The sequence below is a fragment of the Chenopodium quinoa genome, unplaced genomic scaffold (assembly GCF_001683475.1).
Source record: "Chenopodium quinoa cultivar QQ74 unplaced genomic scaffold, ASM168347v1, whole genome shotgun sequence".
NCBI classification, from domain to species: Eukaryota; Viridiplantae; Streptophyta; class Magnoliopsida; order Caryophyllales; family Amaranthaceae; genus Chenopodium; species Chenopodium quinoa.
Window position 1 is genome coordinate 1,979,946 of NW_018745080.1, and position 27,900 is coordinate 2,007,845.

The 27,900-nt window shown below is 36.5% G+C and overlaps 3 protein-coding genes across 4 annotated transcripts; all 3 read right to left on the reverse strand.

Annotated features, from left to right (window-relative positions):
• Positions 1 to 80: 80 nt before the first annotated feature.
• LOC110709735 (NAD(P)H-quinone oxidoreductase subunit N, chloroplastic-like) lies at positions 81 to 1,871 on the reverse strand. The gene is made up of 4 exons (XM_021887963.1): positions 1,228 to 1,871; positions 648 to 764; positions 461 to 546; positions 81 to 343 (listed from the first exon to the last, which is right to left on the reverse strand). The coding sequence occupies exons 1-4, from the start codon at positions 1,645 to 1,647 to the stop codon at positions 280 to 282; spliced, it is 687 nt and encodes a 228-aa protein (XP_021743655.1). The 5' UTR covers positions 1,648 to 1,871; the 3' UTR covers positions 81 to 279.
• A 530-nt stretch (positions 1,872 to 2,401) lies between these two features.
• On the reverse strand, positions 2,402 to 3,377 carry LOC110709736 (heme-binding-like protein At3g10130, chloroplastic). Its single transcript, XM_021887964.1, has one exon. It carries the CDS (start codon positions 3,131 to 3,133, stop codon positions 2,501 to 2,503), a length of 633 nt encoding a protein of 210 aa, XP_021743656.1. The 5' UTR covers positions 3,134 to 3,377; the 3' UTR covers positions 2,402 to 2,500.
• Positions 3,378 to 11,003: 7,626 nt separating this feature from the next.
• Positions 11,004 to 16,979, reverse strand: LOC110709733 (protein MOS2-like). 2 transcript variants are annotated; one of them, XM_021887962.1, is made up of 4 exons: positions 15,302 to 16,979; positions 13,956 to 14,433; positions 12,196 to 12,356; positions 11,004 to 11,373 (listed from the first exon to the last, which is right to left on the reverse strand). In XM_021887962.1, the coding sequence occupies exon 1, from the start codon at positions 16,732 to 16,734 to the stop codon at positions 15,334 to 15,336; it is 1,401 nt and encodes a 466-aa protein (XP_021743654.1). In that variant the 5' UTR covers positions 16,735 to 16,979; the 3' UTR covers positions 11,004 to 11,373; positions 12,196 to 12,356; positions 13,956 to 14,433; positions 15,302 to 15,333. The 2 variants fall into 2 exon arrangements, with proteins under 2 accessions (XP_021743654.1, XP_021743653.1); XM_021887961.1 differs by having other exon boundaries at positions 12,196 to 12,359.
• Positions 16,980 to 27,900: the final 10,921 nt, after the last annotated feature.

Here is a 27,900-nt window from a genome sequence, read left to right on the forward strand (position 1 = left end):
ATTTTTTTTCTTTTTACGAAATTTATGAGTGGTGTTCTGTAATCTTCTACAGTCCTACTTGAGTTACTTTTATATCCAGCTGATCTTAATTCTGTTCTGTATACACAAAGCATTATTTCAGTCGCCTTTTTACTTTCACCTGTTATCCCATACATTTTACAATGCTGTACAATTAATCACAAACATTTTGACACTGCTATTAGAGTGAAAGAAAGTAAGAAACTATTAATTTCTTAAGAGTTCTCAAGATCAGCTGTAATTTCCTTACAGTATCGCCTGTCACACTTCCTGTAGAGGGGCTAGTCCTGCAATCTCCTTCAGCGGCTTCCACATGAATTTTCTCCTATTTGCATACACCAAAATGAATATAATCAATGTCCGCAACAAAATTTCAAATCCAAGAAAAAAAACATTGCACTAAAGTCATATGCATGGAAGCCCGAAAAACTGTACAACATACCAATTGCCACACTCTGCTATAACTCGGACTTTGGGTCGAAGAGATGGAAGCAGTGCCAGAAATTGCAGCTCTGATTTAGAAAGAACCTGGACAGAATCACATAATGCAGAATCCAGTATCACTGACTTTCTGTTATAACTGTCAAATAAGATGTCCCCTTCCTGAAAGAAGAAAATAGTTGAATTACCTTGGCTTCAATGACCCAGACAACAAGGCCCTTAGCATCAGAAGGAAGAGCCTCGAGTCTATAATCAACTTCCGGAGGAAACCACCACCTTGCTATGGGTTGCTTCCCAACATGAGGCTGAAAGTCAAACCAACCCATTCCAACAAAAGAAAAAACAAATTAGTTGAAAGAGGGTAACTTAGGCTAGAAAGCTAATAAATGCGGTTTGTCAGCCTATGTTACTCAGACTCATAATTTCACCTCAAGTATCTATGTCAGATCCTCAATATTCCGACATAATGTTACGTATATTTCTTCACACTTATTTCTGAAGCAATATCAGACTTTTGTTTTTCCATCATCATATATTTTATATGAAACATCTGAGTCTAATAGACATATATGAAATACCAATGTCCTACACTAGTACACGTCCGAGTAACAGTTGTCTGCAATGTAAGTCATCTCTGCAGTTTTTTCTTTGCATAAGAGTTCATGTCATTCGCATTACTGACGCATAATATGCAAGCTACAGTTGTCAGAGTGGATCAATGGAACAGTACAAAATGCTGATAGATCAGAGCAGGATTTTCAGACTCACAGGGCAGACAGGGTGAATCTTGGTGAGGGTGGATTCCGGATCTCCAAGTCCACGAGCTGAGACATCGAGAAAATGATAGCCTAGACGAGTAAGGCGGTTCAAGTACCGGCCCTCATAACCACCTTCATGTGGGGTGTATATAGCAAGGGCCTTATGCTCCTCCACATCTGATAACCATTTTCCTATATCAGGCTTCAGAAGATCACCTCCTATGAAATCTACTATCCCAATTCCACTACTACTACACCTGACTACACTCACAGCTCTCCTTTGCATCCCATTTCGGCTTCTCGAGGACTGCTTGATCATGCCTTTTGAATTGGTAATGCAGTAGAGCACACTGTTTGGTAAATGCTGCCTTTTCTGCTGGAAGTTGGGGGATGGCATCCCATAATATTGTAAAGAAGTCATGGTAGCCATACTTTTTTTTTTTTCTCTCTTTCAGTTTGTTTGTTTTATTTTGTGAAATAACATAACAGTTTAGAGCTTTCAAAGGACAAAGCTGAGCAGTGTGTTAAAATTTGTAAGGTGTATAAGGAAGATAAGGAAGAGTTTGGCTAAAGCAAATTTGTTTTTGTGGAAGTCTTTTAGCTAAGCTGAATAGACTCATACTAAATGGACCCAAATTTGCTATTTTGTTTTTATTATAAAACTACTTAATTAGATGGTTTCAATTAACCAAAATTTCAAAATTATGGTAAATTAAGATATGGACACTTATATACTACCTCCATTTCATATTTTTTACAACTTTGGAGTATTATTTATAAGATATAAAATATTTTAAAGTTGCAAAAAAAAATAAAACGGAGGTAGTATATTAAAATAGTCTTTAAAAAAAAGCTTTATTATGAATCATCTAGATCATATTTACGTAGTGTATTATTCGTTCAATATTAAGTCGGTTTATTATTATCTGAATCTATTGTCCATTAAATTATTGTTTATAGCTGGAAAAAAAAAAAAAAAAAAAAACTTATTGTTTATGAATAAGTTAATATTTGAGTTTGTACTAAAGTTTCTTGTCCATAAGCTTATTATTCACATAATGAATTATTCATTTGATTTTGGGCCGGATTTGTGATGATTTGAATGTATTGTCCATGCATGTAGTGGCATGGCATACATTCATTACTTCAAGAAGAATATGCTAAATTATGCAAATAACAATTGATTAAAAAGACAACCAAAAGATTTATACTCCATAGTTTTACAAAACACAAAAAACGAAATATTACAACATAAATTACAACCTATACTAATTTAATCTCACTCACTCAACTGGTATAAAAACTTCATTAGTCCTACAAAATGGCAAAGTCCAAGGAGGATTATATCTAGCTAACAAATGCTCCCCAATCACTTTATACCCATCTTTCTCCAATGCAATCCTCAACCCCTCCACCTTATCCTTCACCACACCATCACTCGCAACTCCACTAAACTTCACCACACCATACTTCCTCTCCCCTTCTTCCTTAATCACCACCCTCTCATCCAACGGCTTCGGCGCATCTTCAACTCTTTTATATTTATCAGGCAATATAAACTGCATAGTTATCATCTTCTTTTCCCCGCCTTCGGCTACGCCACCCCTTTGTTCTTTTGTTACAACTGGGGCTGTCATAGCTATCTTCTCCCCGACATCCTCGGCCTTTGATTGTGTTACAACTGGGGCTGTCATAGCAACACTTTCAGCCTTGTTGTTCTGAGGATTGCCCAAAGCGCCAATGTAATTGGCTAAAATGGTGAACCCACCATCTTTGTTACCATTCATTTGGGTTGGATCATATGTTACTTCGGCAATAACTGATGATGGGTACTTGCGTATTTCATACTCGTTTGTTGATTGTAAAACTTCATGTTTTGGGGTTTCTACTGTGATCTTGCCTAATATCATACCCATTTTTGTTCAAGGATTTTTGGGAAGTTTTGAATTGGGTTTTTTATGAAATGATTTGGTAAAATTTATTGAGATTATATTGGGATGTTTTGGTGTCAGGAATGTTATACCTGTTGCGTTCTCCTTCACTTGGGGAAGGGGTAGTAAGGTGATAGATGACCATTTGGAATTCTGTTTGTGGTTCGTAAGAGAGGCAGGAGTTGCGGACATTCTTTCTCCACGTCCCATATTGAACTAGATGCTGTAAAATTATTTTAAGTAGACCCGTTAGAGCGGTTGATCGGGCCAGTGTCAGGTTGGGTCAAATAGTTTTAATTCCAAGTCATTTTTTTATTATGGGTTAAGCATAAATTTTTTTTTTTTTTTTTTTAATGCAAAAGAGGGGAAAACCCCCAAGAACAAACTAAGCAAAAGAACTAAAAAAAAAAAAAACGAAAAGAAAAACAAGCACATTAAGAGGAAAACAAAAGCAATAAACTAAAAGCTAAGAGCTAGAATGGTATCAAGCCTTCAAATGACGACATCTTGCGGCACCTTTCTAGCCCACGTCACACCACTCAAGTCCTCCAATAAAACGTCACAAAGATCCTTCGGGATCGCCTCAAGAAGAATCTACTTTTGCTCCGACCCCACCCCAAGATTAGTTAACCAATCCGCAGCCCAATTAGCTTCTCTATAGCAATGGTTAATAGCAATCTCCCAGCTTCTACCAAATATGAGAGCCTTGCATTTACGAATGATGTGAATGTAAGCATGCGCACAACAGCTTCTGAGTCCACCGAAAGAACAATCTTCCTATGACCTCCATTCCACGCAATGGACAATCCTCTTTGAACTGCAAGTAACTTCGCTTTGGTGCAAGTACAAACTCCACAATTCATTGCAAATACTTCAAATAATTCTCCATTGCTACCCCGTATGATACCACCTGCTCCAGCACGACCAGGATTACCCTTCGTAGCCCTATCCGTATTTAAAACGAACCCAACCAATATTCAGTGCCACCCATCTAGTATACACTTCTTTCCTTTCCTTGTGCCCCACACCATGCAGTGTCCTATCCTTATACATAGCTTGTTTCACGATCCCAATCCTATTAAAAATAAAAGCTACCTGATCAATAGGGATATTAGGATCACGATTGAAGCTTCTCTCATTCCTCCAACGCCATAACCACCAACACATGAGGGCAAAAGCACGTGGCCACTCGCATCCCAGATCATTATTTCCTTCTTCAATATGACCCAGCATCCAATCCTTGAAGGGGATGTTGTTCACAATTTTCCTCATATCCACTCCCATCTTTTTCCACACTATCTTGGCCGCGAGACAACCTCTCAAAATATGCTCTGCATTCTCCTCAACTTCACCACACACTAAGCATCTCAGATCATCAGTTAGGGTTCTTATAAACCGATTACCATTAGTCATCAAACGATCTTGAATGGCTGAACATAAGAAGAACCTTATCCTTTGAGGAACTGGGGTCCTCCATATATTTTTCCAGCCTCGCACACTTTCTAGGGGAGTAGCAACGTTGTCTTTCATTATTTCCAAGGCCGATCGAATTGTAAAGCCACCACTAGGCTCCCTATTCCAATAGACCTCATCTACGGCTTCATCATCTTCGATCAAATCGTGAGAAGCTATTTCACTCAAAACAGAAGCTGGAAGATAATCTGCAAACTCATCAAATTTCCATCCCAAATTCACATCCCACAGCTCGTTTACTATTAAATCTTAAATTTCTAAAGGGATATCTTCACTTACATAGGGCATTAAAGGTTTCTTGGTAGCCCATCTATGATGACAAAAGAGCGTTTTAGCCCCATTTCCTACTGCCATATTAACCCCCTTGCGAACAATATCGATACTACTCATAATGCCTCTCCAAGTATTTGAAGCACAAGCCTTGTCCTTGAACATGTCTAAAACGCAACGTTTGTCACATTATTTCGCTCTTAAAACCCTTGACCACATGGCTGATGGTGTTAGGAATTTAGAGAGTGGTAGAATAGAGCCCTCTCCTTTAATGGAGAGGCCACGGCTAGGAAGCCACGGAAAGCCATGCTATGGGCGCGGCCAGGCATCTCCAGAAAGTTGGGTGAAATCTGCGATTTCCCTGTCCGCGCCTGCTCCTCCTGGCAGTTGCGGTTTCGTTTATTCTTTTAATTGCGAAATTAAAAGCATAACGGTGGTTCTGGTTTTTTGCTCTCTCTGTTTTTCCTCTGTAAGTTTTCACTTTTCTTCACAATTTTCTCTATAGAAAACTCTATCAATTAAGTTAATCTTTGAGAATTTGATCATCTTGCTACAAATCTTAGTGCAAAGATTGTAGTGTTGTCTATTGTATCTCAAAGTGACTTTCCAGTTTCAACCCAAGTACCGTGGTGGGGGAAATAATCACTTTAGGAAAGTGTTTACACGCCTTAGACAAGTATCCGGTATTGAAGACTCACGTGGTCCTTGGTATTCTCATGTTCTTGTTGATTTCATTGGCTTGGAGTAGAGGCAAGTTTTAGTATCTTTCATATTAGTGTATTCCTTGTAATTTCTGATTACATTGATATTTTGGTGTTTGGTTTGTAATACTTGATTAGTATTGATTGTTGTATAATTTGATTGAAATTATACACTGTTTAGGTTTTGTTCCACCAACTTTAAGTAATTTTTTTTTTATTGAATTGCTGAAAACCTAACAGATGGTTCGGATAACAGCCTCCATCCCAATTTAGTCAAAAAAGCTCGGTTAGCATCTCTCATTGAACAAACTCCCAATCCACCCTCACACTTGGGCTTAGTAATTTTTTATCAAGCCACAAGGTGCACTTTCCTCTTCCCTTCTTGCTCACCCCAAAGAAAACTTCTTGAATTGCGGTCTAGCTCATCACAAGTTGAGCGAGGAAGTTTGGTTGACTGCATAGTATAATAAGGAATCGAACACAAAGTCGATTGCATTAGGGTAGCTCTCCCTGCCAAGATAGGGTTTTGCTTTTCCACCCCAAAAGTTTTCCATTAATCTAGTCTACCAACTAATGGTATTCTCTCTTAGAAGTTCTTCCATTAATTGTAGGCACACCCAAGTATTTACCGAAATCTTCCGTAGCTTCCATTCCCAAACAAGCACAAATACTATCTCTCACATCAAGGTTTGTGTTACCAGAAAAATACACCTTCGATTTAGAGATGCTCACTTTACTACTGGATGCCTCGCAAAATAAATTTAAACAATGTTGCATGATTTTTGCTTGTTCTACTGAGGCTTCACAAAATAGGATCAAATCATCCGCAAACTTCAAATTAGAAATCGGTGGCCCTTTTCTACTAGCCCTTACCGGCTTCGAACAACCAAGTCGAACTTCTCTATCAATGAGGTGAGCTAATCTCTCCATACAAATCACATAAATATATGGCGATAACGGATCACCTTGGTGAATTCCTCTCGTCGGGCTAAAAGCTTGCAACGGTTCCCCATTCCACAAGATTTGCAACTTAGCCAAATATATGCACTTCATAACTATCTCCACCATATTCTGAGGAAGATGAAGCTCCATTAAAGAATCTCGAATAAAGCTCCACCTAAGGCGATCATATGCCTTCTCAAAGTCAATCTTCACCGCCATATACCCCACTTTTCCTTGCTTATGTCGCATTGTATGAAGCATTTCTTGGACTATGATGACATTATCAGTAATTTGTCTTTTTGGGACAAAACTACATTGCGTTGGTGATATCAACGTTGGTAAGATAGGCTTCAAACGATTCACAATCACCTTCGTTACCAACTTATACAATATGTTGCACAATCCAATTGGTCGGAATTGATTAGCTTTTTCTGACACTTCAACTTTCGGGATAAGAACCAAAATGCATCATTCAACCCTTCAGGGAAGTCACGCCTTTCAAGAACATCACGCACCAATTTAACCACACTTGGATGTACAAGATCCCAAAAGTGTTGATTAAACAATGGCTGAAAACCATCTGGCCCTGGAGCCTTAAAAGGTTTCATGGATTTTAAAGCCGCATAAACTTCGCACTCACCAAAAGGTCTCGAAATTTTCTCCATATCTGAATCACTAATACTCGGGAGATAATTCCAGAGTAGCTGTTGTTGCTGCGCACTTCCACCCCGTTTTTCCTAAAAAAGCTTCCACCAAAATTGCTGGACTAAAGTTTGGACTACTGAATTATCTGATACCCATTCATCATGCTCATCTTTTTATAGATTAATACGATTCCACTTCCTACGAATCACTGTAGCTAGATGGAAATACCTTGTGTTCCTATCTCCATCGCAAATAGCATCCATGCGCGACTTTTGGAACCAAAGCATCTCCTCATCATTCAAAACCTCCTCCATCTCTCTTCTCAAACGAGCTTCCAACTTAACCAAGTGTCTCTGCCTTCCTTTCGAGAGCTCAGATTGAATACCCTCTATACGAGGCCACAGCTCAAATTTCTTTCGAAAAATATTATAGAACTTTTCTTTGTTCCAATTATTTAATTTCTCAGCAAACTCTTTCAGAAAAGGCACAACCGGTTTAGAACATAGCCAATTAGCTCGAACAAAGTCATGAAAATGCTAATGATTAAGTCACGCGGCCTGAAATCGAAATGGTCTCAAAATTGAAGGGATTGGAGCGAATCCCGATGTGCTAATAAGAATAGGGCAATGGTCAGACATGGCCTTTGGAAGGTTATGCACCGCTGCCTCCTCGAACTTCATTCTCCAGTCATCATTGGCTAGCCCTCTATCTAATCTTGCTGATTTAAAAGTTTCTGGAGTAAGACCCCGAAACCAAGTATGAGCCAGCCCTAAGCAGCCTAGATCGATCAAAGCATTATTTTCAATCCAAATAGAAAACTCTCTACACCTTCTTTGCATCTCTGAACCTCCAACTCCATTCCTCTCCTTCATATTCACAGTGTCATTAAAATCCCCTGCTAGCATCCAAGGCCCCGAGAAGGAATTCTTTATTCTTTCTAGCTCTCTCCATAACTCCTTTCGAATCGTACTATCAGGACTAGCATAAATGGCAGAAAAAAATCCAAGGATCGATCCTCTCCAATTTTCTTCACTTCGACGGTAAGATGTTGAGTGTGTTCATCAAGCACCGATACTTCAATTTTTACTTTTCTCCGGAACATTCAAATACCTCCACTAAAACCTTGGGCTTCAACTCTCTATTGACCAGAAAAACCAATCTTATTTCAAATAGCTTGAGCTTGCACTTCACTCATGTGAGTCTCGACAAGAACCAAAATCACCGATTCATTAATACGGATTAACTCCTTGATTATTGACAACTTATTCCCTACTCCTTGCACATTCCACACCATTATTTTCAAAGACATATTAAATATTGGAAAGATTGGATAGGTGTCATAAACGTTCAAAGGAACGTTAGGCATCATGTCGAGGAACGCTTGTTGAAGTGCTCTCATTGGCCCTGCTGTTTCGAATGGGAGCATGAATGATGCCAGCATTGCTGCTGGGTTGTGCTCCGAGGGTAGAAACGTATCCCAGTGTATCAACACTTTGTTCACCAACGGATGGGCTGTTACCATCGACGGACCCTCCATCTGGTAGTCCATGAAGGCCTCGTAAGACGAGGGGATCTTCCTTTCCAGAGTGATTGGTACCTGAAGAGGATTCATGCTGCACTTCACCACCAATATTCTCCGAGTTCCCGTGATTCTCTACACTGTTCAACCGTAGAGCTGAAGAGGTAGAGGAAGCAATTTCGATCTCAAAAAAATTTTCCTTGTCACTATTACTTCCCACTCTTCTTTGACTCACCGATAATTTATCTTTTTAGAAAAAGGTTTAATGATAGGATTTCCCTTATTTCAGATACTCAAAAGAGTCCTAGGAGATTTCCTTTGATTTTTATCCAAACTTTTTGAAAAAGATTTATTCAAAGATAAATTCTTATCTATTTCCACCGAAGAAATCTTTTCATTAAATCCCTTATTTCCATCCATATCAACTTGCCTAATATTCTCCAAATTATCTTTTTCCTTAACTGACTCCCCCAATTCTACTGTGGGAATAATTTCCATCGATAAATCCGTTGTTTGTTCATTGCCATCGTTATCAAGCTTCATCTCCATGGAATCTCCATCATTCACGTCTAAATTCACTGTCTTTCCATTATCTCTTCCTCTTGAGTTAACCCTAAGTCATGAACTTGTAGACGATCGAGCACTTCTTCATCTAGTCTAAATCATCCTCTCTTAAGACCTCGAACCACTCTGTTCCTTAGCTTTTGGTTTAGTCACGGTACCCTTAGTAGTCTCCTTCTCACCTTTTTGAATTACATGACCCTGCTTTGTCTTCTCCACAATCACCTGCTTCTTAGGTTGATCAGTCTTAGTCCTAGGACCACTCTTTCTTGGGATTTTCTGAACTAACATCTAAGAACCATACCTATCTTTCTCCTCTGGACGCTCTCCATGGACCTGGCTCTTATCGAACAACCCCTGCTGTGGATACACCCCTTGGACTGTTTTATCTTGCACTCCATCAGCTTGGATGAATGTCTTACAATCTTGATCCTTATGCCCAAGACAAACACACTTAAAACAAACCGTTTTAAGGCCTTCATACTGGATACGCCAAACTCGACCATTTAATCGGAACTTCGACAGCAATGGCTTCGTTAGATCGACCTCAATACAAAAACGAACATATTGTCCTATATCCTTTGATTCTGTATTCCTATCAATCTTGATGACTTTCCTAATTTTCGAACCAATTTTGTACAAGAATTGTCTGTCAAAATACTCCACTGATAGTTGTGGAATACGCACCCGTGCATTAAGCTTCTTAATTGGCTCTTCATCCGATACAAAATTAAGCACTATTTTCTAATTGTCAAGTAACTATCCGCAATTATCCAAGGACCACCAGAAAAAACAAATTCATAATCTTCCACAGTGCTAAATCTCACCACATAATATGCGTGTCCAACATTAGTAAGCGCAATCTCACCTTTAAGACTCCATTTTGCCTTCAGACGTTTAACTAGAACCTCATAGCTTAGTCTCCTGTTGAACAATTTGATGATAAGCGCATTCTTCCATGGACTTCGCAGTCTTTTCTTCTCCTCTCTAGAGAGATAGATGGTTGGACAACCTTCATCATCAGAGTCACAATCCAAGGGGATGTCATCATCTGATACCGGATCCTCTTCCATTTTTCCGTCATCATACAAAGGGTTCACATTTCGACCAAATCCATTCGTGGCTTGCATATACGATCTCGCAGGCTGCGCAGTCGGTATTGTAGCCATTGAATCCGCGACAAAAGAATCTGTCTCCATCTCCATGTTCTCATTATTCAGCAAGATATCTCCATTTTTACCTAAACTTTTTTTACATTTTTTATTGCTTCATTAGAGAAGGTCATTCTCCTCGCTCGAAAGGGATTTCTCTTTCTCGCCCTCACTCGCCATTTTTTGTTAGTGGTGATCAGGATTATGTAACATTATTGCAACACAATTCGGTTAAGCATAAATGTGAAGTTGAAATTCAACTTCTTAAAGAAAATATGCAGTATGTAATTAAACAGAGTACTAATTTTTTTTTGAAATATGAGTAAACCTCTTATGAAATTACTTTCTCCGTTCCAAATTAAATGACAAAATTATTATTTTTTTCTGCATTGTGATTTCATATTTTTTTTTCGGCTTGTGGGATCCTTGTATTTTCTCGTTTCCAAGGCTACAATACTCAAAAAACTCGAAGGCTAATCTACACTTTCGGACCAATTTTAAGTTTTTTTTTCCCCAAATTGAATGAAATTAGGGGGAAACTCGGAAGTCATAAAGTGTTGAACCAGAACAGGTAAACTGATTGGTCTATAAAATATTGAAAAAGAGTTGAATTCAATTATATAGCGATTTTAGAATTATGTCACACAACCTAAATCCTTATAAAAATATAAATAAAAAAAAATAAAAAAAATAAATAAATAAAAAATTGCAATGATAACAACAATACTCTGTACCTTTTTTTAAAAATCACAATACCAAGACCCCAACTTACACTACATACTCCACATTTAATTTTTGCATCAACAAGGACAACAACAATGGAAGAGAATAAACATTATCCTTAGAGGTACTAACTCAACTTTTCGATGTCTATATTTGAAATGGCGAGGTTGTAACCAGAACATAGATAGCCTAAAGCACGTCCACCACTTGGGGATTATGAAACTTGGTTGAGGGTTGGTCCTGCACCCAATAAACCAAGATTTCTCAATCACATCTAATGAGCAGAGTTATGGTAATACTTTACAATCACTAGTATAAGCACTAGAGATTAGCTCAGTAACAAGGCATAATCTGTAATACTTTACGATCACTACTCTTTACTTCATAAGCAGGTTCATTTCCAGGCTAGTGTGAGATTTCAAGCTAGCTAATCTAAAATGTCACAAAAACACAAGGCCAATGCTCCTATGCTAATGAACAATACTAACAAACAAGAGTTCCATAATCTTTTCCAGATATATTATCCAAACTTTTTAGGTCCAAGGAAATATTTTTCAACAACAGAGAAGCTCTCAGATATAAAATTCTTTGTATAATGTTAAATGCTTTTACGACCCGCACTACTATTATTTTTTTAATTAATTATTTATTTATTTATTATTATCATTATTATTTTTTCCATAAATCCTAATTCAAAGAGTGACTGATAGTAAGTTCCATGGGAAATTTGTAATTACTAGTTGCACCATGCTAACAGGTGCGGTACCCCAAGAAAGTCTGCTAGGATTAATTGTACTTGCCATAGCTACTATAAAGCTGTTTGAAGTATAACCAATATTATGCATAATACAAATAATGAACTTACAATCCTCACAATTATATATTCAGGGTCTTTATCAAGTTCAAGTAATATGCAACATGGTCATAAATTTGAAAGATAGCATTATAAGTTAATGATTAACATACACAATCAGATAAGCTTAGATAAAAAATTGCAGCAGCAAGACTACCTGCACCAACAGATGGCCACATAACAATGATAATGGGCAAAAGATAGCTTACTTGATTCCAAGATATATGGTGAAGTCTCTTCTCGGTGACTCGTATTCCTTGACCTTCAAACCACTTTATGGGTAACTGCCTTGCCTTGTCACCTCTAACAGTCATGTGACAAGCAATATTTTCATTATGCCTGATTCCAAAGGATCAGAAAGCGTTTCCAGCTGCTGAAATAAACAAACCACTATCAACAAATCGAACAGAACATTCCATTAGATAGCAAGAGCAATGCAGCAGGCACAAATTATAACATTTCCATACATATGAGAGGAAAAGGGTTGTGCTTCAGAGTGGTGACAGGAATCAACAAGGCAAAAATAGATAGCAAAAGATAAGAATGGTTTACGGTAGCTAAACAGACCTTGAATGGCTTAAGGTAGCCAAACAGACCTTCCTACTTTCGAGAGGCGTGAATTCTCTCCCAACAAATCTTCAATATATTTCTCAATTATCTCTTACATTCATAATCTACCCTTATTATGCTGAAGGCATAACAAACTCTCTAACAACTTTTGGATTCCTTCCACCTAAATTTTGCTGATAACAAATTTATATAACAGCTATTATTCCCTCCTGATGACTTGCGAATTAGTTACTAAGATGCTGCTGAGCTGGTCTTCCCCTTTGGTAGGTGATAGTCACTGGTGATTTAGCTTGGTGCATAGCAAAGAAAGCAACTATCGTTATGATCATGTGAGACAAAATGAGCATGAAACTGAATTAGGAACGTCAATAAGAGACAGCAATGAGCTTTATATGCAAATGGAAGTGAAAGTGAACACCAAGAGGGAAGAATAATGACAAGTTACATGGTGATTGAGCGTAGAACAGAGAGTCAGCAGCTCTAATCTTGCAGCAAAGGTGTTTCTTGCTGGTTTCACTCTCCACAGAATACCCCACTCTGTATTTGACTTGAGATATAGCATACTTAGGGGTTCCATAAGCTCAGCCACAATAAGATGGTATTACTTCTTCCCCAAATCCTCATCTTTATACAAATTCACAAGCTAAGCAGATTTATTTCCTGATTGCAGACATCACTGTGCAGGCTTGCAATCAAACATGCACAAAGTATCTTCCTACCATTCTAGATCCTAAACATCAACTAAAGAAACTTGGGAGTTCAAAAAAAGATCATAAAGTTAAAAGATTCTACTATATGCTCTATATTTTCCAATGTTTGCCCATAAAGGGTGGCATATAACTTTGATATTCACATATAAGAAAGTGATATTAGATTGGCAGCAGTAGTGATGGCCAACTCACCATCAAATACAAGGATATACATATCTAACAAACAACCATTAACTTCATAATACACATGATAGCATAAACTTAGGAAGCACGAAAACTGTTGAGACCAGAAGTTTCCCCATTTTTTTTTAAAACCAAATCATTTTCATACTAATGAAACCTAGGAATAGCTCAAACTTGGTTTCTTATTTTCAAAACATATTTGTCTGCAAAACCTAAGCCGTTTCCATGCCACATACGTATAAACAATACTATACATGCATTTCATGAACTCATACTATGCTATCACATTAATGCCCTAAAATGTCTGAAAATGAATTGCAGAACACTGTATGTGTGTGTGTGTGAGCATTTGCTATGAAAATAAAGTACAATCTGAGGAAAAATCAGAGGTAATTAGGCAATTTAATCAGAGAAAGACATCACCAAATTCAAGGACAAATTCTCAATTAAAATTAAAGCAATTATATTAGAAAAATTGAGGAAAGGTAAGAAAACAAAAAGAATACCTGATTAGCATCAGGACATACAGGATCAAGGCATCTAGAAGGTGTTGAAGTTTGTAAAACCAATAGCATTACATAGGCCTAATTCAAGGCATTTCTCCATGCCATTCCAAATGGATTCCAAATGCAACTCTTCAAAGACCTCTTTGTTCAAGCCGGGTCTATGGTTGTGAAGATCCGTACAACACCAAATACTAATCCACGTACTCTATCCCCAAATTTCTGTTCACAGTTAGTATTAAATCTTTCAGGAACCTTCTGGACATCAATAAGCTAGGGATTCACAGTAGCAGGCTTTGCTGCTCCTTTCACAGCTGATTCTGCAATAACATTGGCTGGAGCTTTAGTAGAAGCAGGCTTCAGAGCTTCAATGCTTCCAAACAAATAGCCCAAGGAACTCTCTCTACTTCCACTGCTGCCACCACATCCCATTAGTGATAAACTCCTATAGTGACCAATCGTTAACCTCGGGATAGAAACGCTGCAAAGTGATATCACAAGATGATGCATGAAAAAGCACAATTACAGCAATTATATATATATATATATATAAAGAACAATTGCTGAGCCAGTCAAATCTCAAAAGCAATTGATGGCCTATGTATTCTTTGTTTCAACTATAGGCATTCATGGCCAAAGGTGGGAACTGAAACTCTTGAAAGGAGGGAGGAAGATCTCAGGAGGGGAGAGGGGAGGTGATATTGGTGGCTAATTACAGGCATCTGACTCAGTGCAACAATTTGTTAGACCATTCAGTGATTGGCTCGCCTTTCTAAGTCAACAAAGGATGTTAAGAAGTTTCCAAAACATTTTATGTGCTTCAACCTTGCAGAATATTCCTGTGAATGTATAACAATAAATAATACAGCTTGGACCAATTTCAGACAAACAACACAGAAACTGACTGCTCACTATGAAAATAAAGGGTCTACGACTCTTCCCCATCCACAAGGAAGAGACAAGAATAACGATAAATCCAAATCCACCAAATCAAAGTCCACAAATGAGTTTCATTGGGAAAATCAATGCAATCATACACTTCTAAGATTATTAAACAAGTATAAACAATTCAAGATCAAGAGTCAGATATTAATCATGCATCTACATGTTTCAGACAGAACAGTAGAATTATTCATTGGAGTTGAAGCGTGACCAATTACAGCAAAGTACTAAACAATGCAATAACCAAAAAGAGCATCTTATAACAAATCACTTGAATTTTCTAAATCAAGCTTTCTACATCAAGCATCACAATTCACAATAAAAAATACATCAAGTGTAAGATGCTTTGTATAAAACTTAACAAGCCAGAGCTACAAGCCATAAGTAAAATGTGTCTGGTATATCACCTTGTTATACTAGTTCAATATGGCATCCTTAATCAATAACCAATGTCGCTTGGGTCTCCAACGAATTCAGCTATTTGTTCAAGCTGCACATGAATCAGGTCATGTGTATCAGCGTCTTGAACTACACCAGTTTCCCTCACGGAATCTTTTTCCACAAGACTGCCATAAGTACCCTTGTGCTTTCCGAAGAGAACAAGAACAGGACCACCTCGCCTAGGAAGGGCAGTTTCCAATATCTCCTGTTCTACTCCCTGAACAATCTCCCTACCATCATCCATCGATATATCACAGGTCCTGGCTCCAACTGCATCGATTACCACACCCTTCTTCAAGTAAAACCTTCCTCCTTTAAACGACTTGCTAACAATTCTGACCCTAATATGACTCCTAAGCCAAGAAACTCCACTACTACTAGTCCTTTTCTCATCCACCCGCACCCTGCGTTCACTCTTAACATCACCAACATCACCTCTCCTACCCTCATTTCTACCTCTCTTACTTTCCTTTCTTTCACTCGACGAATCTCTACTCCCCTTCTTATCGCTGCTCCTCGAAGATTCTTTAGAACCTTGAATCTTCAACTCCTTCAATTCCTTCAAACACTTATCTTCCTCCAAAGAACCCAACTCAGCCACTTCATCCACTCGAACCTTCACTTCCTCATCACTACGCGGAAGCCTCAAAAACAACGAATCACCTCCCGGTAACACTTCAATAACTCTACCCTTATATCCCATCTTCCTACCACCAATAATCCTAACCTCTTTCCCAACTTCAAACTTTCCTTTATTCTTATTATCACTCCCATCAACTTTCTTAGGAACCACATTATCATCAGTAAACCCTAACCCCTCTTTCGCGGTCCGGCGTTTATACTCAACAACCTTGACATCCTCCTTAGCATTTCTCCCAATTCCCATCCCTTGTCTCCACCCATACCCAGCTAACAAAGCTTCCCCAAAACCCTCAACAGGAACCTCCTCAAATTGATCAAAACCCTCATCTTCAGGCAACTTATCTAAATCATTTCTCAATTTCTTAAGCATAATCGCATCAATTGAATTAGGAACATCAAATTCACTCTTACCATTAACCGAATCTTGGCGGAGATTCAACCCATATGAAATCTTCGAATCAGCTTCTGGGGCAGCAACATCAGCTTCGTTTTCAACTTCAAATTCAAGGGGTTTTCCTTCGGAGTGAATTGGGGGTAAATCGAGATTCTTCATCTTCTTAGCGGGACGCCATTCGTTCTGTTTCGGGGGAATCAAGATTTTTCTGGGGCCTTTTTCTAGGGTTAGGGTTTGAGAAGGATCGAATTCGGTGATTGATTCACGATCAAGTTGGGGTTTTGGGGCAGAATCATTCTTGGTTTTGGTGTTTGATTTAGAAGAAGATTGATTTGATGATACAGAGAAAGAGATCTTCTTCATGGTTTTTGATAAAGGAGAGAGAAAAATTAAAGTTGCTGAAATTCTTCAAATCGAATTTGTTCTGTAGAATTTTACTGTAAAGAATGTGTTGGAGGCTATCACATGGAGTTCTCAGATGGCGCTTCGACGGCGGCGATTAATGTCTGATTTCTGGCGACAGTTTTGGCTACCACGGTGGATCGGTCGCCCTCTGCCTCTCTGTATTACTTTCAAAAATAAGTCGTAACTTAGACAAGCTTGCAATTTTTATAATTTTCAATCAAGTTAATAGCTAATTTTTTTTTTTTTTTTTTTTTTTTTTTTTTTTTTTTTGCAAACGAGGGGCTAGGCCCCAAAGAAACCAAATGATTAAAAACTAAGGTGGAACTAAACGTGGCATTACCACGCCAACAACATCATCATACAAAATTTGGTCCAATGGTAATGGGGGGACTGGAATCAACTCGATCTTGTTGTTCTGAGTAACACCTTGATTTGCTAGCCAGTCTGCAGCCCTATTCGCTTCTCTATAAATGTGATGCACTTCCACTTCCCACTTCGCATCCTCTAGCATCTATTTGCATCTTTTGACAATATGAACACTTTCACCTCTATAATTGCTTGCACCATTCAAAGCCCGTACCAAGGCCTGTTTATCAATTTGCACCTGCAACTTTAGAGGATTGAGTCTTGCAGCCAATTCCAAACCATACTTTACAGCACGAGCTTCGGCCATGAAGGCATTACATGCCCCAAGTTTGAGAGAAAAGGCATATAGCATCTTCCCCGTACAGTCTCTAATCACCTCACCCCCTCCAGCTGATCCGGGTGCGCCCTTTGCAGCCCCATCCGTATTTAGAGCTAACCAACCTTGAGGAGGTCCGAGCCATTTAACAAAGCTTTCACTTCTTCCCCCTGATAAGGAGCTATCAGTGTTTTCCCCATCCCCTAACACACGCCAAGCTTCTTCAAATCTAGCGAGTAGAAACTGATTAACATTTATTGGATTGTCTTGGCTCTTACCAAATACAATGTTATTCCGCCACTTCCAAATCCACCAACATACAATAGCAAAGTAGGTGGGCCAAATCTCAGGGGAGTAATCATTCCTTACTTGAATTTTTATGTTGCAAACAATCCACTGCTGCAAATTTCCCTCTCGAAAGCTTCTAATGCTAGCAAGGCCTCCGATTTGCTTCCATATGTCCCTAGCTATAGTACAATCTCGTAGAAGATGAAGAGTGGTATCATCATGATTATTGCAAACCTTGCATCTAGGATCATCCGTAAGGTTCCTTTTAAATTTGTTTTCATTAGTCATAACACGATCATGAAGCACCAACCAAATGAACACCCTTATTCTTTGGGGCACCCTTAGTCTCCAGGCCAGCTCCCAACTTCCATCATCTATCACCTCATCATCCTTTTTAATAATCTTCATGGCCGACTTGATAGTAAATCGCCCCTTAGCTGAGCCTCCCTAGTATATAAGATCCTTATACTAGAGTCCCGTTGAACAGTGTAAGCTTCAATCCGTTGAAGAGTATCACCAGGAAGCAAGTCAGCGAAAGTTTCCACTTCCAACCAAGATTGCTATCCCACATCTCACTCACCGTAGCACCCTCAATTTCCGGTGGAATGACATCAAAAGCAAGACTTCTTAAGTATGGTTTTCCCACCCACTTATGATCCCAAAAGAGAGTACTTACTCCATTATTCAGTTTTGTTGAGTTGCCAGATGCTGGGGGAGAAGTGACTGGTAGGATTGTGTTTCTCCTTGATGAGTCATTAGCTATTTTGAGTGTCTCTTCTAAAAAAAGTTGTGTATGGGTTATGGAAAAGGATGGTAAAGGAAAGGAGACGTGGAGGATATGGTTTTCAGGGGACTCGAATTTAGAGGCTTCTGATTTTATCAAAGATTGCACTAACAAGAGTAATGTAGTGATTCTTCATGTTAAGAACACTGATATGATTTTTGTAGTACACTCTGGAAACGCATTTTATTATAACATCAAGAATCAGCAATTAAAACAGTGTGAGAAAACTGCTATTCGCCATTTAGATTCTATTTGTACTTATGTTGAGAGCTTGGTGTCGCACTAGGATTCAAATTTATTGATTTGTGATATTTGTGGCATTGTGTTTGTTGTGTTAATGCACGGCATTGTTGGTTTGTCGATCTTATTTCGCTTTTGAGGCCAAGGAAGTTTGGTTTACGGTCTAGGAAATGGATTAATCATGGGCGTAATGTGTTATCATCTGATGATTTTTAGCATTTGAGTGTGTTGAAGTGCAGGATGTGGTCTACTGGTCTGATTGGTTGTTGTTCTGCAATGTATTGTTAATTTGTTGATCTCATCTTGCTTTTGAAACCGAGGAAGCTGCTGGTGTAATGATGAAAAATGGATTAATCTTAGGATTAGACATATTATCATATGATGATTGATAGCATATTGAGTTTGCAAGGTTGTATGTGGTTTTTGCTACATTGTTGGCTTGTCGATCTTCTTTCCCTCTCTTACATAGCGAGGAACCTTGGTTTTTCGGCATATAATAGCATTGGCACATGGATTATTCATGGATATAGTGATGTTATCATATGATAATTAAGTATGTTAGTGATTTACTATGTTGGATGTATATCCTCGTAATACTTGGGTTTTTTTTTTGACACAAACCAAAGCTTAGCATTTATTAATTTTGTTATAGTGACTCTTAATTTTGTGCAATAATATGAGTTATTAGCTTTATTGTTTTTGTTTGCCGAAAGTCTATTAGCTCAATTGGTCGAGCATTGTGTACTTGCATTGTGCACATGATGTGGGTTCGAATCCTACATAGGCTTACATGTAGTGATCTTTTTAAAATGTAGTCAAAATTAATATATTAACCTGACCTCTGTGTAAATGTTGATTTGATAGTGTTACCTTATTTTTATATATAGTGACCTCTGGGTAAACGGTGTCAAATTGATATAATTACTCGAAGTTAATACATAGTTACTTTATTTTTGTATATAGTGACCTTAATGTAAATGTTGTAAAAATTGTTATAGTTACCCTATTTTTGTATATAGTGACCTCTGTGTAAATATGGTCAAAATTGAAATAGTTACCCTATTTTTGTATATAGTGACCTTAATGTAAATATTGTAAAAATTGATATAGCTACCCTATTTTTGTATATAGTTACGTTATTTTTATATATAGTGACTCTATGTAAATATCGTCAATTTAGATAAAGTTACCTTATTTTAGCATGTACTGACCATTAAAACGTTGCGTTTGTCAGGAAAAAAAAAAGAGAGAGAGAGACCTTTAAAACGGTTGAATTGATTATATGTAAGGTTGGAATGATCTTAGGGCTTTAGAACCGTTTGATCTTTTGTGCTAGTAATGAATGGCTAAGATTGCTTGTTTTTAGTTTTCACCATAAGCTCTGTTTTTAGCGGAACCTCCCCGTATACATATATATATATATATATATATATATATATATATATATATATATATATATATATATATAAAGGGGAGTTTTTTCCCGAGTTTTTAGAGCGCCACGTAGGATTTTAATTTTTAAAAAATTATTAGAGCGCCAGTGGGATTAATATTTTAAAAACGCTACAATTGGATTATGCCACACAAGATTAGTTTTTTTAAAGCGCTACGTAGGATTATAATAAAAAAAAATAAACGCCACGTGGGATTAATATTTTTAAAACGCTACAATAGGATTATGCCACGTAAGATTAGTTTTTTTTAAAGCGCTACGTAGGAATATAATAATAAATAAAAATTTATCAGAGCGTCACATAGGAAAATGTTATATTTTAGCCAATGAAAAAAAGAATTGCAATTTATTTTAGATCTAAAATTTTATATTAATTATAAAAATAAAAATCAACGTGTTTACTGTGTGGCTGGCCATATCGTGTGGCGGCTGAGACACACCAAAATACTGACCGAGTAGCCTTGATCGTGTGAGTAACCCCTGATCGATTAAGTAAACCTTGACCAACCGAGTAACCCTAACCAAATGATCCCGGCCACACGGTGTGACCAGTCATATATGAAACTTTGTGAAATAAAATATTATCTTTTTATATTAGAAATTTTTATCTAAATATGAAAAACAAAATTAATAATTCATTTTATAGCAAAAAATTCAAGTAGTAAACAAGCGAATATCACAAAATTTATCAGATAAATATAAATTTAGTAAAATATTTTGTTTGAAAAAATACAAACAAACCGTGCATCACACGGGCTTCATCTAGTTTAAAAACTAAATCGGAGTAATAAATAGCTTATCACTAGATGAAGCCCGTGCAATGCACGGTTTGTTTATATTTTTAAAACAAAATATTTTTGGTATTTATGTGATAAAATTTGTTTGTTTCATATTTGGATAAAATTCATAATTTCAAAAGATAACATTTTATATTTCGTATTTGATTAATTTAAACTTTAAAATTTCATTCGCCAATTTTGCTTATGCGGCATTTGAATTAATTAGATTGGAGTAAAAATTAGCTAGAAATAATATAGCTAGAAATGATGATGTGGCAATTTAAGCTAAAAGAAAAAATTGCTTACCATTAAGTTTTTTTTTTTTTGAATGGAATAGGTAGAAGTGATTTCATTAAATAATAATAGTCGTTCGGCACTTACAATCATCTAAATCTCAATATAAGAATTAAACACCCCTAAACTAATGGCATCGCTTCTGAACTGCTCTTGGATAATTTTAGATGTTTTTGCATCGTTCTTGACATAGCTTCATTGATGTATAGTTGCAAAAGTGATAAAACTTGATTGGTCATCAAGATTTGCAAATTTACAAGACAAATCTTCTAAATCTGCACCCCTATACCAACAGGACCACAATTTCACAAATTTGCAAGACGAATCTTCCAAATTAGTATCCTTGCACACACGAAAAACAAACAAACAAACAATACTAAACATCCCACCATTAGGGAACTGACTAAACCTTACATGGAAGGAACTGACTAAACTATAATCACCAACTGTTGGTGCTCTTTATTGGCTAAAACCATTAAACTAGAGAAGAATTTGGGGCTTACCATTGATAAAAATCGATGGCAGCCCCTAAGTTTTATTATGGTGGCTATGTTTGAAGAGAGAGAACAAAGAAAATTTTAGGATTTTTTTTTCGTCCCCTATATCCTATATAACTGAGTCTTAGGGGTTGTTCTGATTTACTGAAAACAACTGAACTGGATTGATTGGGACTGAAACTGAACTGAAATAAATTAGCAAACGAAAAGAACTAAACTGAATTGATTGGAGCTGAACTGAAATTAAGCTGAACAGAACAGACCCTAATTGCTTACCATTAAATATTATGCCATTTTCATTTAAAGTTTTGATAGTATTAAAAAACATATGATTTACATATTTGGTAGATAATTCTAAAGCAAATGAAATTTAAAAGTTGGAAAATCAAAGCCCATGTCAAGACTTTTGTATGGGGAACAAATGCTGGCATTTTTGGTTGGTTGCCAATGAAAATTTGCCACCTTACCAACCAAAAGTGAATGGTAATTTCAATCCCAACGGCCACCTTATAGCTTACATGAAGTTTGATTTCAATTTGCTCCAATAGCTATATTATTGCAACGGCTAATTAACTGTTAAATCCTCACTTTGGAGGAGGTGTTAATGACAAGTGGTTGTTGTTTTAAATTTCATGTGTTGTAGAAGTACTGTTACTGTTTTATATTAAAAAATTTCATGGTATTATAAAATTATCTTTATGTATTATAAAATAAATTTAATAATTAGTTTAATTACGCTGTATATTATCTCGTTTATAACAAATTTAATGATACATATCCGAATTATTATATAATGAGTATATTTATGTGAAATAAAATATAAGACATGAATAATAATAATATCTAAAATATTTTTAAAAAGAAATAATTAAAAATATTTTACAAAAAAAAAAAATACATGTACTTTTAAGAGGATGGGTGAATTTGGGGTGGGTCTTGAGATAATGTGTGAAAGTAGAGAAAAGGAGGAAGCTTGGAGGAACTCCAGAAGGTACTCATGAATGACATAATTAAACCATTTACTTCTATTAGTTAAACTGAACACAATCTATTACAATTATACCCCTCTTTGCAGACTTGAATATACTACTTTATTCCTTGATAAACTTCACATGTTTATGAATAAATTTGGATTTTTTTTTACTTATCTCAATTGAATGAACTAACTAACATTTTAATATTTCAGGCGTTTCCTTATCATCTCCCCTTGAACACCTGAAAGGAAATGCTTGCAATTTTAGAATGTTTTAGGGGATTCTAAAATTTCAAGTGGTCCCTCAAACGTCATGAAATTCCAGACACCCCCTTGCAACTATAAATCTATAACTAATATTAAAAAAACAATCGCTGACATCATTCATTTATCCAAATTGTACATGTGTCAGCTTCTCTTTCAATTTTTTCCCGCCTAAACTTTTTTTCTCTTTCTCGTTTTTTTTATGGAAAAAACTAAATATTGACTATAAAATACAATACAGAATACTATACATTAAACTCTTCACAATTTTTTTAAATAAACCTTTTGACAACCCTTTACCCAATGAAACATCATTTTATGCTTTTTTATGGAGTATTGTTTTATATAGCTCTCTTTTTTTCATTATATCCGTGCATTGCACGGGAGCTAATCTAGTTAATAATAAAAACAAAAACAAAAACATAATAAATTCAAAAGACTCACCAACAAATTTAAAAATGGTCTAGTAAAAAAAAAATTAAAATGGCTTTTAGTGGCGAGGTGGTGGCTGGTGACCGGTGGGTGTTTGGTGGGGGGACAAAATGTACCTGACTGGGTTAGAGGGTGAAATGCAATACACGTCCATTGAAATTAAAATACGGGCGTTACCTAGTAAAACATGGGCGTGATTTAACGATTAAAGCCTTTAGAATTTTAGATAAACTAGGGCGGCTAACACGCGTGATGCGCACGTCATAGCTAGCCATGTCCGAAAGTTTTTTTGTTTAGAGTTGTTAGTAGCGTTAATTAGGGAAAAATATACATCAAATATTATTAGGGGCATAAATGTCCATACAACATTAATGAGGACATATATGTAAATACACATTTTTAGGACATAATCGTCTCAACACTATTCATAAAGTGTGGTCATACTTTTAAAAGGGGTAAATACGTAAATAAATATTTTTAGAAGTATAATAATGTCATCAATATTCATAAGAGTTTACTCGTACTTTTAAAAAGGTACTCCCTAGTTTTAAAAAGGTAGGGATAGATAAAGGATTAATAACATTTTTTAATCCCAACTTTCACCAATTTATTTTTATTAATCCCAACTTTCGATTATTCCGCAATAATCCCAACTTTAGGTGCGTTTTCATTTTTTGGTCCGGATTACCGGTTACTTGAAGAAAGGGTTAAAAAAAATTTAAAACCATTTATTTGACACGTGTTGCATGTTAATTGGTTTATCAAAATAAAAATAAATAAATTAAAATAAAATTAAAAAAAAAAGAAAAAAAACCCAAAGACCCATTTTCTCTCTCCTCCCCTTTGTTGTTCATCCATGGCTATTAGCTGCCATGCCATGGCAACCACCACCAATCAACCGCCGGCCCTCCCCACCACTAGAGGCGCCGCTCCGAGCCAAACCACCATCCCCCTTCACCGAAACTCCCACGCCACCAACCAAACCCCAAAAACCACCAGCCCCCTTCACCAAAACTCCCACGCCACCAACCAAACCCCAAAAACCCCCATCCCCAAAAATTGAAGAAGTTAATTAGCGAGAGTACGGGCATGTGATTAAGAAATAATTAAGAAGCTTCACCGAATCATGATTACCACCCATTGCACCACCACCACTACCCACTGCACCACCAACAACAACCGCAAGCAACATCCACAACCATCGAAACCACCATACAACCAGCGAACCAACCATTGAAACCCATCCCACCCACCCCGCAAAGCCACCACAAACCCACTCCACCAGTCGAAATCCCCTTCAATTCACCTCTCGTTACCCCCAATTTTGCATTAAATCTAAGTTTTCAAACTCAATCTCACAATCCCCTTTTCACTTTTCAAGGGGAAGTGGAAGGGTGGCCGGAAACGGAGGGGAAGGAGGGTTGCTGGAAATGGAGGGGATGGGGGGACTGTCGGAAATGGAGGGGATGGTGGCTGGGTGGCTGCCATTAATGGAGGTGGAGGGGCTGTTAAAGGGGAAGGGGGAAATAAAATAAAAAAATAAAATAAAAAAGAATTAATTTTCTGTTTTTTTTTTAAAAAATTTGGTTCAGTCCAAAAAAAAAAAAAAATGGACCACTCATATGACGACACGTGTCCAGCCACTTACAATAGAAGGTTGTTGACCGGTTTGGGTATGAAGAATGATAGGCCACCTTAAAGTTGGGATTATTGAGGAATAATCTAAAGTTGGGATTAATGAAACTAAATTGGTGAAAGTTGGATTAAAAAATGTTATTAATCCATGGATAAATCGCTCATTAGGAACAGTTACGAATTAACCCTTTTATTTTGAGAGAAAAAAAAAAAAAAAAATTAAACCTGACAAAATCACCTTTCTTCACCTTCATCGTCTCCAAAATCCATAAGCATTAAGCAGAGCCGTGATGAAGAAATTGCTGATGAGGTTTGTTTCAGAATGATCAGAATAAGCCATAACTACATCTAGTATAGCTTAATAAGTCATTAAGGTTGTTAGTTTTTCTTGTTAATTTTGTTATGTTATTGTTGCAAATTATTAACAACGTTTTGAGCTTTGATGAGTTCATATCTATAATTAGGAAGTGTAGGTTTTTCGGTTTAAATTTTAATTGATTTGTGCATTTTGGTTTATTTAGTATTTTACTCTTGTTTTAATTTTAGTTGATTCGATTGCATTTTGGTTATTGTTTTGATATACGTATTAGTCTAAATTCCCTTCATCAGCCTTGTTTGTTGCTAGAAAGATGCACCTTTTAGTATGATTCTATGTGGTTTGTTAATTATTGGTAATGCATTATCTTAATTATGGTTAGGAATCGATTCGGGTATTGATTGCAGCTCGATTTTGGTAAAGAAGTTGAATATCTTAACATGACTAATTGCAAAATGTAGTTATGGGAGCTTTAATTTGTTGGTAGTGTTAAATTGGTCTGTTGGTGTGAATTGTTTTTGAGTTTGATGCTCAGTTATTTATTTGATCAGAAGGTTTAACATTGTATGCTCTCATGATGGAGTCCCAAACTCAATTTTTAAATGGGAAAATCAATTGGCATTTCAAAGATAGTTATATAAGATGTACACCGCCTTTCTTCATGGATTCACATGACTCGTAGATACTTATTCTTAGATGCTCCTAATGGGTTTTAACATGAACTATTCATTTTACCTTAATAGATGTCATGCTGTGAATATGTGGTGACTTAATTTTATTAAATTTCATAATTTGCTTCTTGCGCCATATTTCGTATTGTAACTATTGTTTTATTTCATAAAACTTCTTATTATTCCCGTCCCAATCCTTCACGACTTTTCATCTTTCCTGTGTATTCCTATTGGGTGTTCATTCATCTTTGTGTGCAAAACTGCAGGTATGATTACTCTGGGTATGGCGTGTCTACTGGCGAGGTAGTCTATTATTCTCAGTCATAAATTTACACTTTTTCCAATATCTTAAAGCATTATAGACACATTGTAGACATTGCAGTAATGGTATAGAGCAATCACGTTCTTTTGATTTTCCAAAAGTGTACACCACCTCCAACATTAACTGATAGGTAAAAATTCCAGTGTAATACTTTGTAAAATTCAGGTAAAATCACAGGTCTTCAATAGAACCAAGTTAAAAAAAAATGGCCATCCAATTGACAAGCGTACCATGTTAAATCTGTGAATGATTTAGAAATCCTTTTAATAAGCACTTTGTTTCATTGTATTAGGTATTTAGGCGTCAATAGTTGATTTTCTATCTGATTATTCTGGGGATTATTAGTAACTTATGCCATGACTCGAACTGTTTTCTTGCTACCTAGCTTCTCAGTTCTCATCATGTAGATTGTAGTTTATACAAATTTGTAGATATTTTTAGTTACTGATTGATGGCCTACAAATTATCTGGATGGAGTCTATTTATTGTCCGAGTCTTCTAAGGTGGGTGCTAACCTTTTTTCTCATTCTTTATTCTTGATCCAGCCAAACAAGGCCAACACATATGCATATATAGAGGCTGTTCTTGTTCTGTTTCAATATATATAGGGTGGGTGAGCTCTTTCTGCATCCTGTTTCTTTCAATTATATATTTATATTTCCTCTTTTTCTTATTCACTGGTATGTGCATTCATTTGCATTCTTCTATGGTATTGGTCTGCTAGATGTTTTTCTTTTTATATGCATGCACGTATAAATGGATTCACTTGGCGTGATGTGCACAACCGAATGAATAGAAAACTTGAAGATGAAATTAGTCAAATTAGCTTGATGCCTTCACAAATCCCTTTCTTCGTTTTATTTTTTATGGCTTTTAGGTTGTGAATCATGTAAATTGGTCTTGTAATTACTGACTTCAAAAAATAAGTGTCATTAAAGGTGAGTGGGTGATTTGTCATAAAACTTGAGATATTATAAAAGATAATGAGGTTGGAGGATTGGGGAGGGACATAATAAGCGCTTTAAAAGTACCATTTTTAGAGTATACTTTTTTCAATTAGAAACTGAAAAAGAAGAATACGAGCCAGTTGTGTAGGTCATCCTATAAATTGCATGTGAAGCCGTGAAGGACGTGTAAGAGATGTATTTTGCACATTCTTCTTCCTATAATCATTGTCATGGCAGAAAACTGCTTTTCAATTCGATTTAGATGGTTTCTTAACACTAATTCCATGTTTAATTGTGCATATCATGGGCTCAAAACATTGATTTTGTAAAATTGCAAATTGTGGATTTTTTCATCAAACCAAAAAGAAAAATATGTACAAGTTTTTGTATTCTTCATTAACTTTGTCACTTGCTGGGAAAGGTCACTTTTTTGAGAGGATAATAATTAAGAAATCAGCCTAGGATAAGGAACCAAAATAATATCAAATGATAGTTTTTTTTATCTGTTTTTTTTTTTTCAGGCAAGGAAATAAGAAACATTAAGGAA

Bases quoted from the DNA above. Each gene is read 5' to 3' on its own strand.
- LOC110709735 (XM_021887963.1), bottom strand. From the start codon at position 1,647: ATGGCTACCATGACTTCTTTACAATATTATGGGATGCCATCCCCCAAC. The intron at 765-1,227 runs GTGAGTCTGAAA...TTTGACTTTCAG, and splicing joins AGATTCACCCTGTCTGCCCT to CCTCATGTTGGGAAGCAACC. The intron at 547-647 runs GTAATTCAACTA...GATTCTGTCCAG, and splicing joins TCTGGGTCATTGAAGCCAAG to GTTCTTTCTAAATCAGAGCT.
- LOC110709736 (XM_021887964.1), bottom strand. From the start codon at position 3,133: ATGGGTATGATATTAGGCAAGATCACAGTAGAAACCCCAAAACATGAA.
- LOC110709733 (XM_021887962.1), bottom strand. From the start codon at position 16,734: ATGAAGAAGATCTCTTTCTCTGTATCATCAAATCAATCTTCTTCTAAA.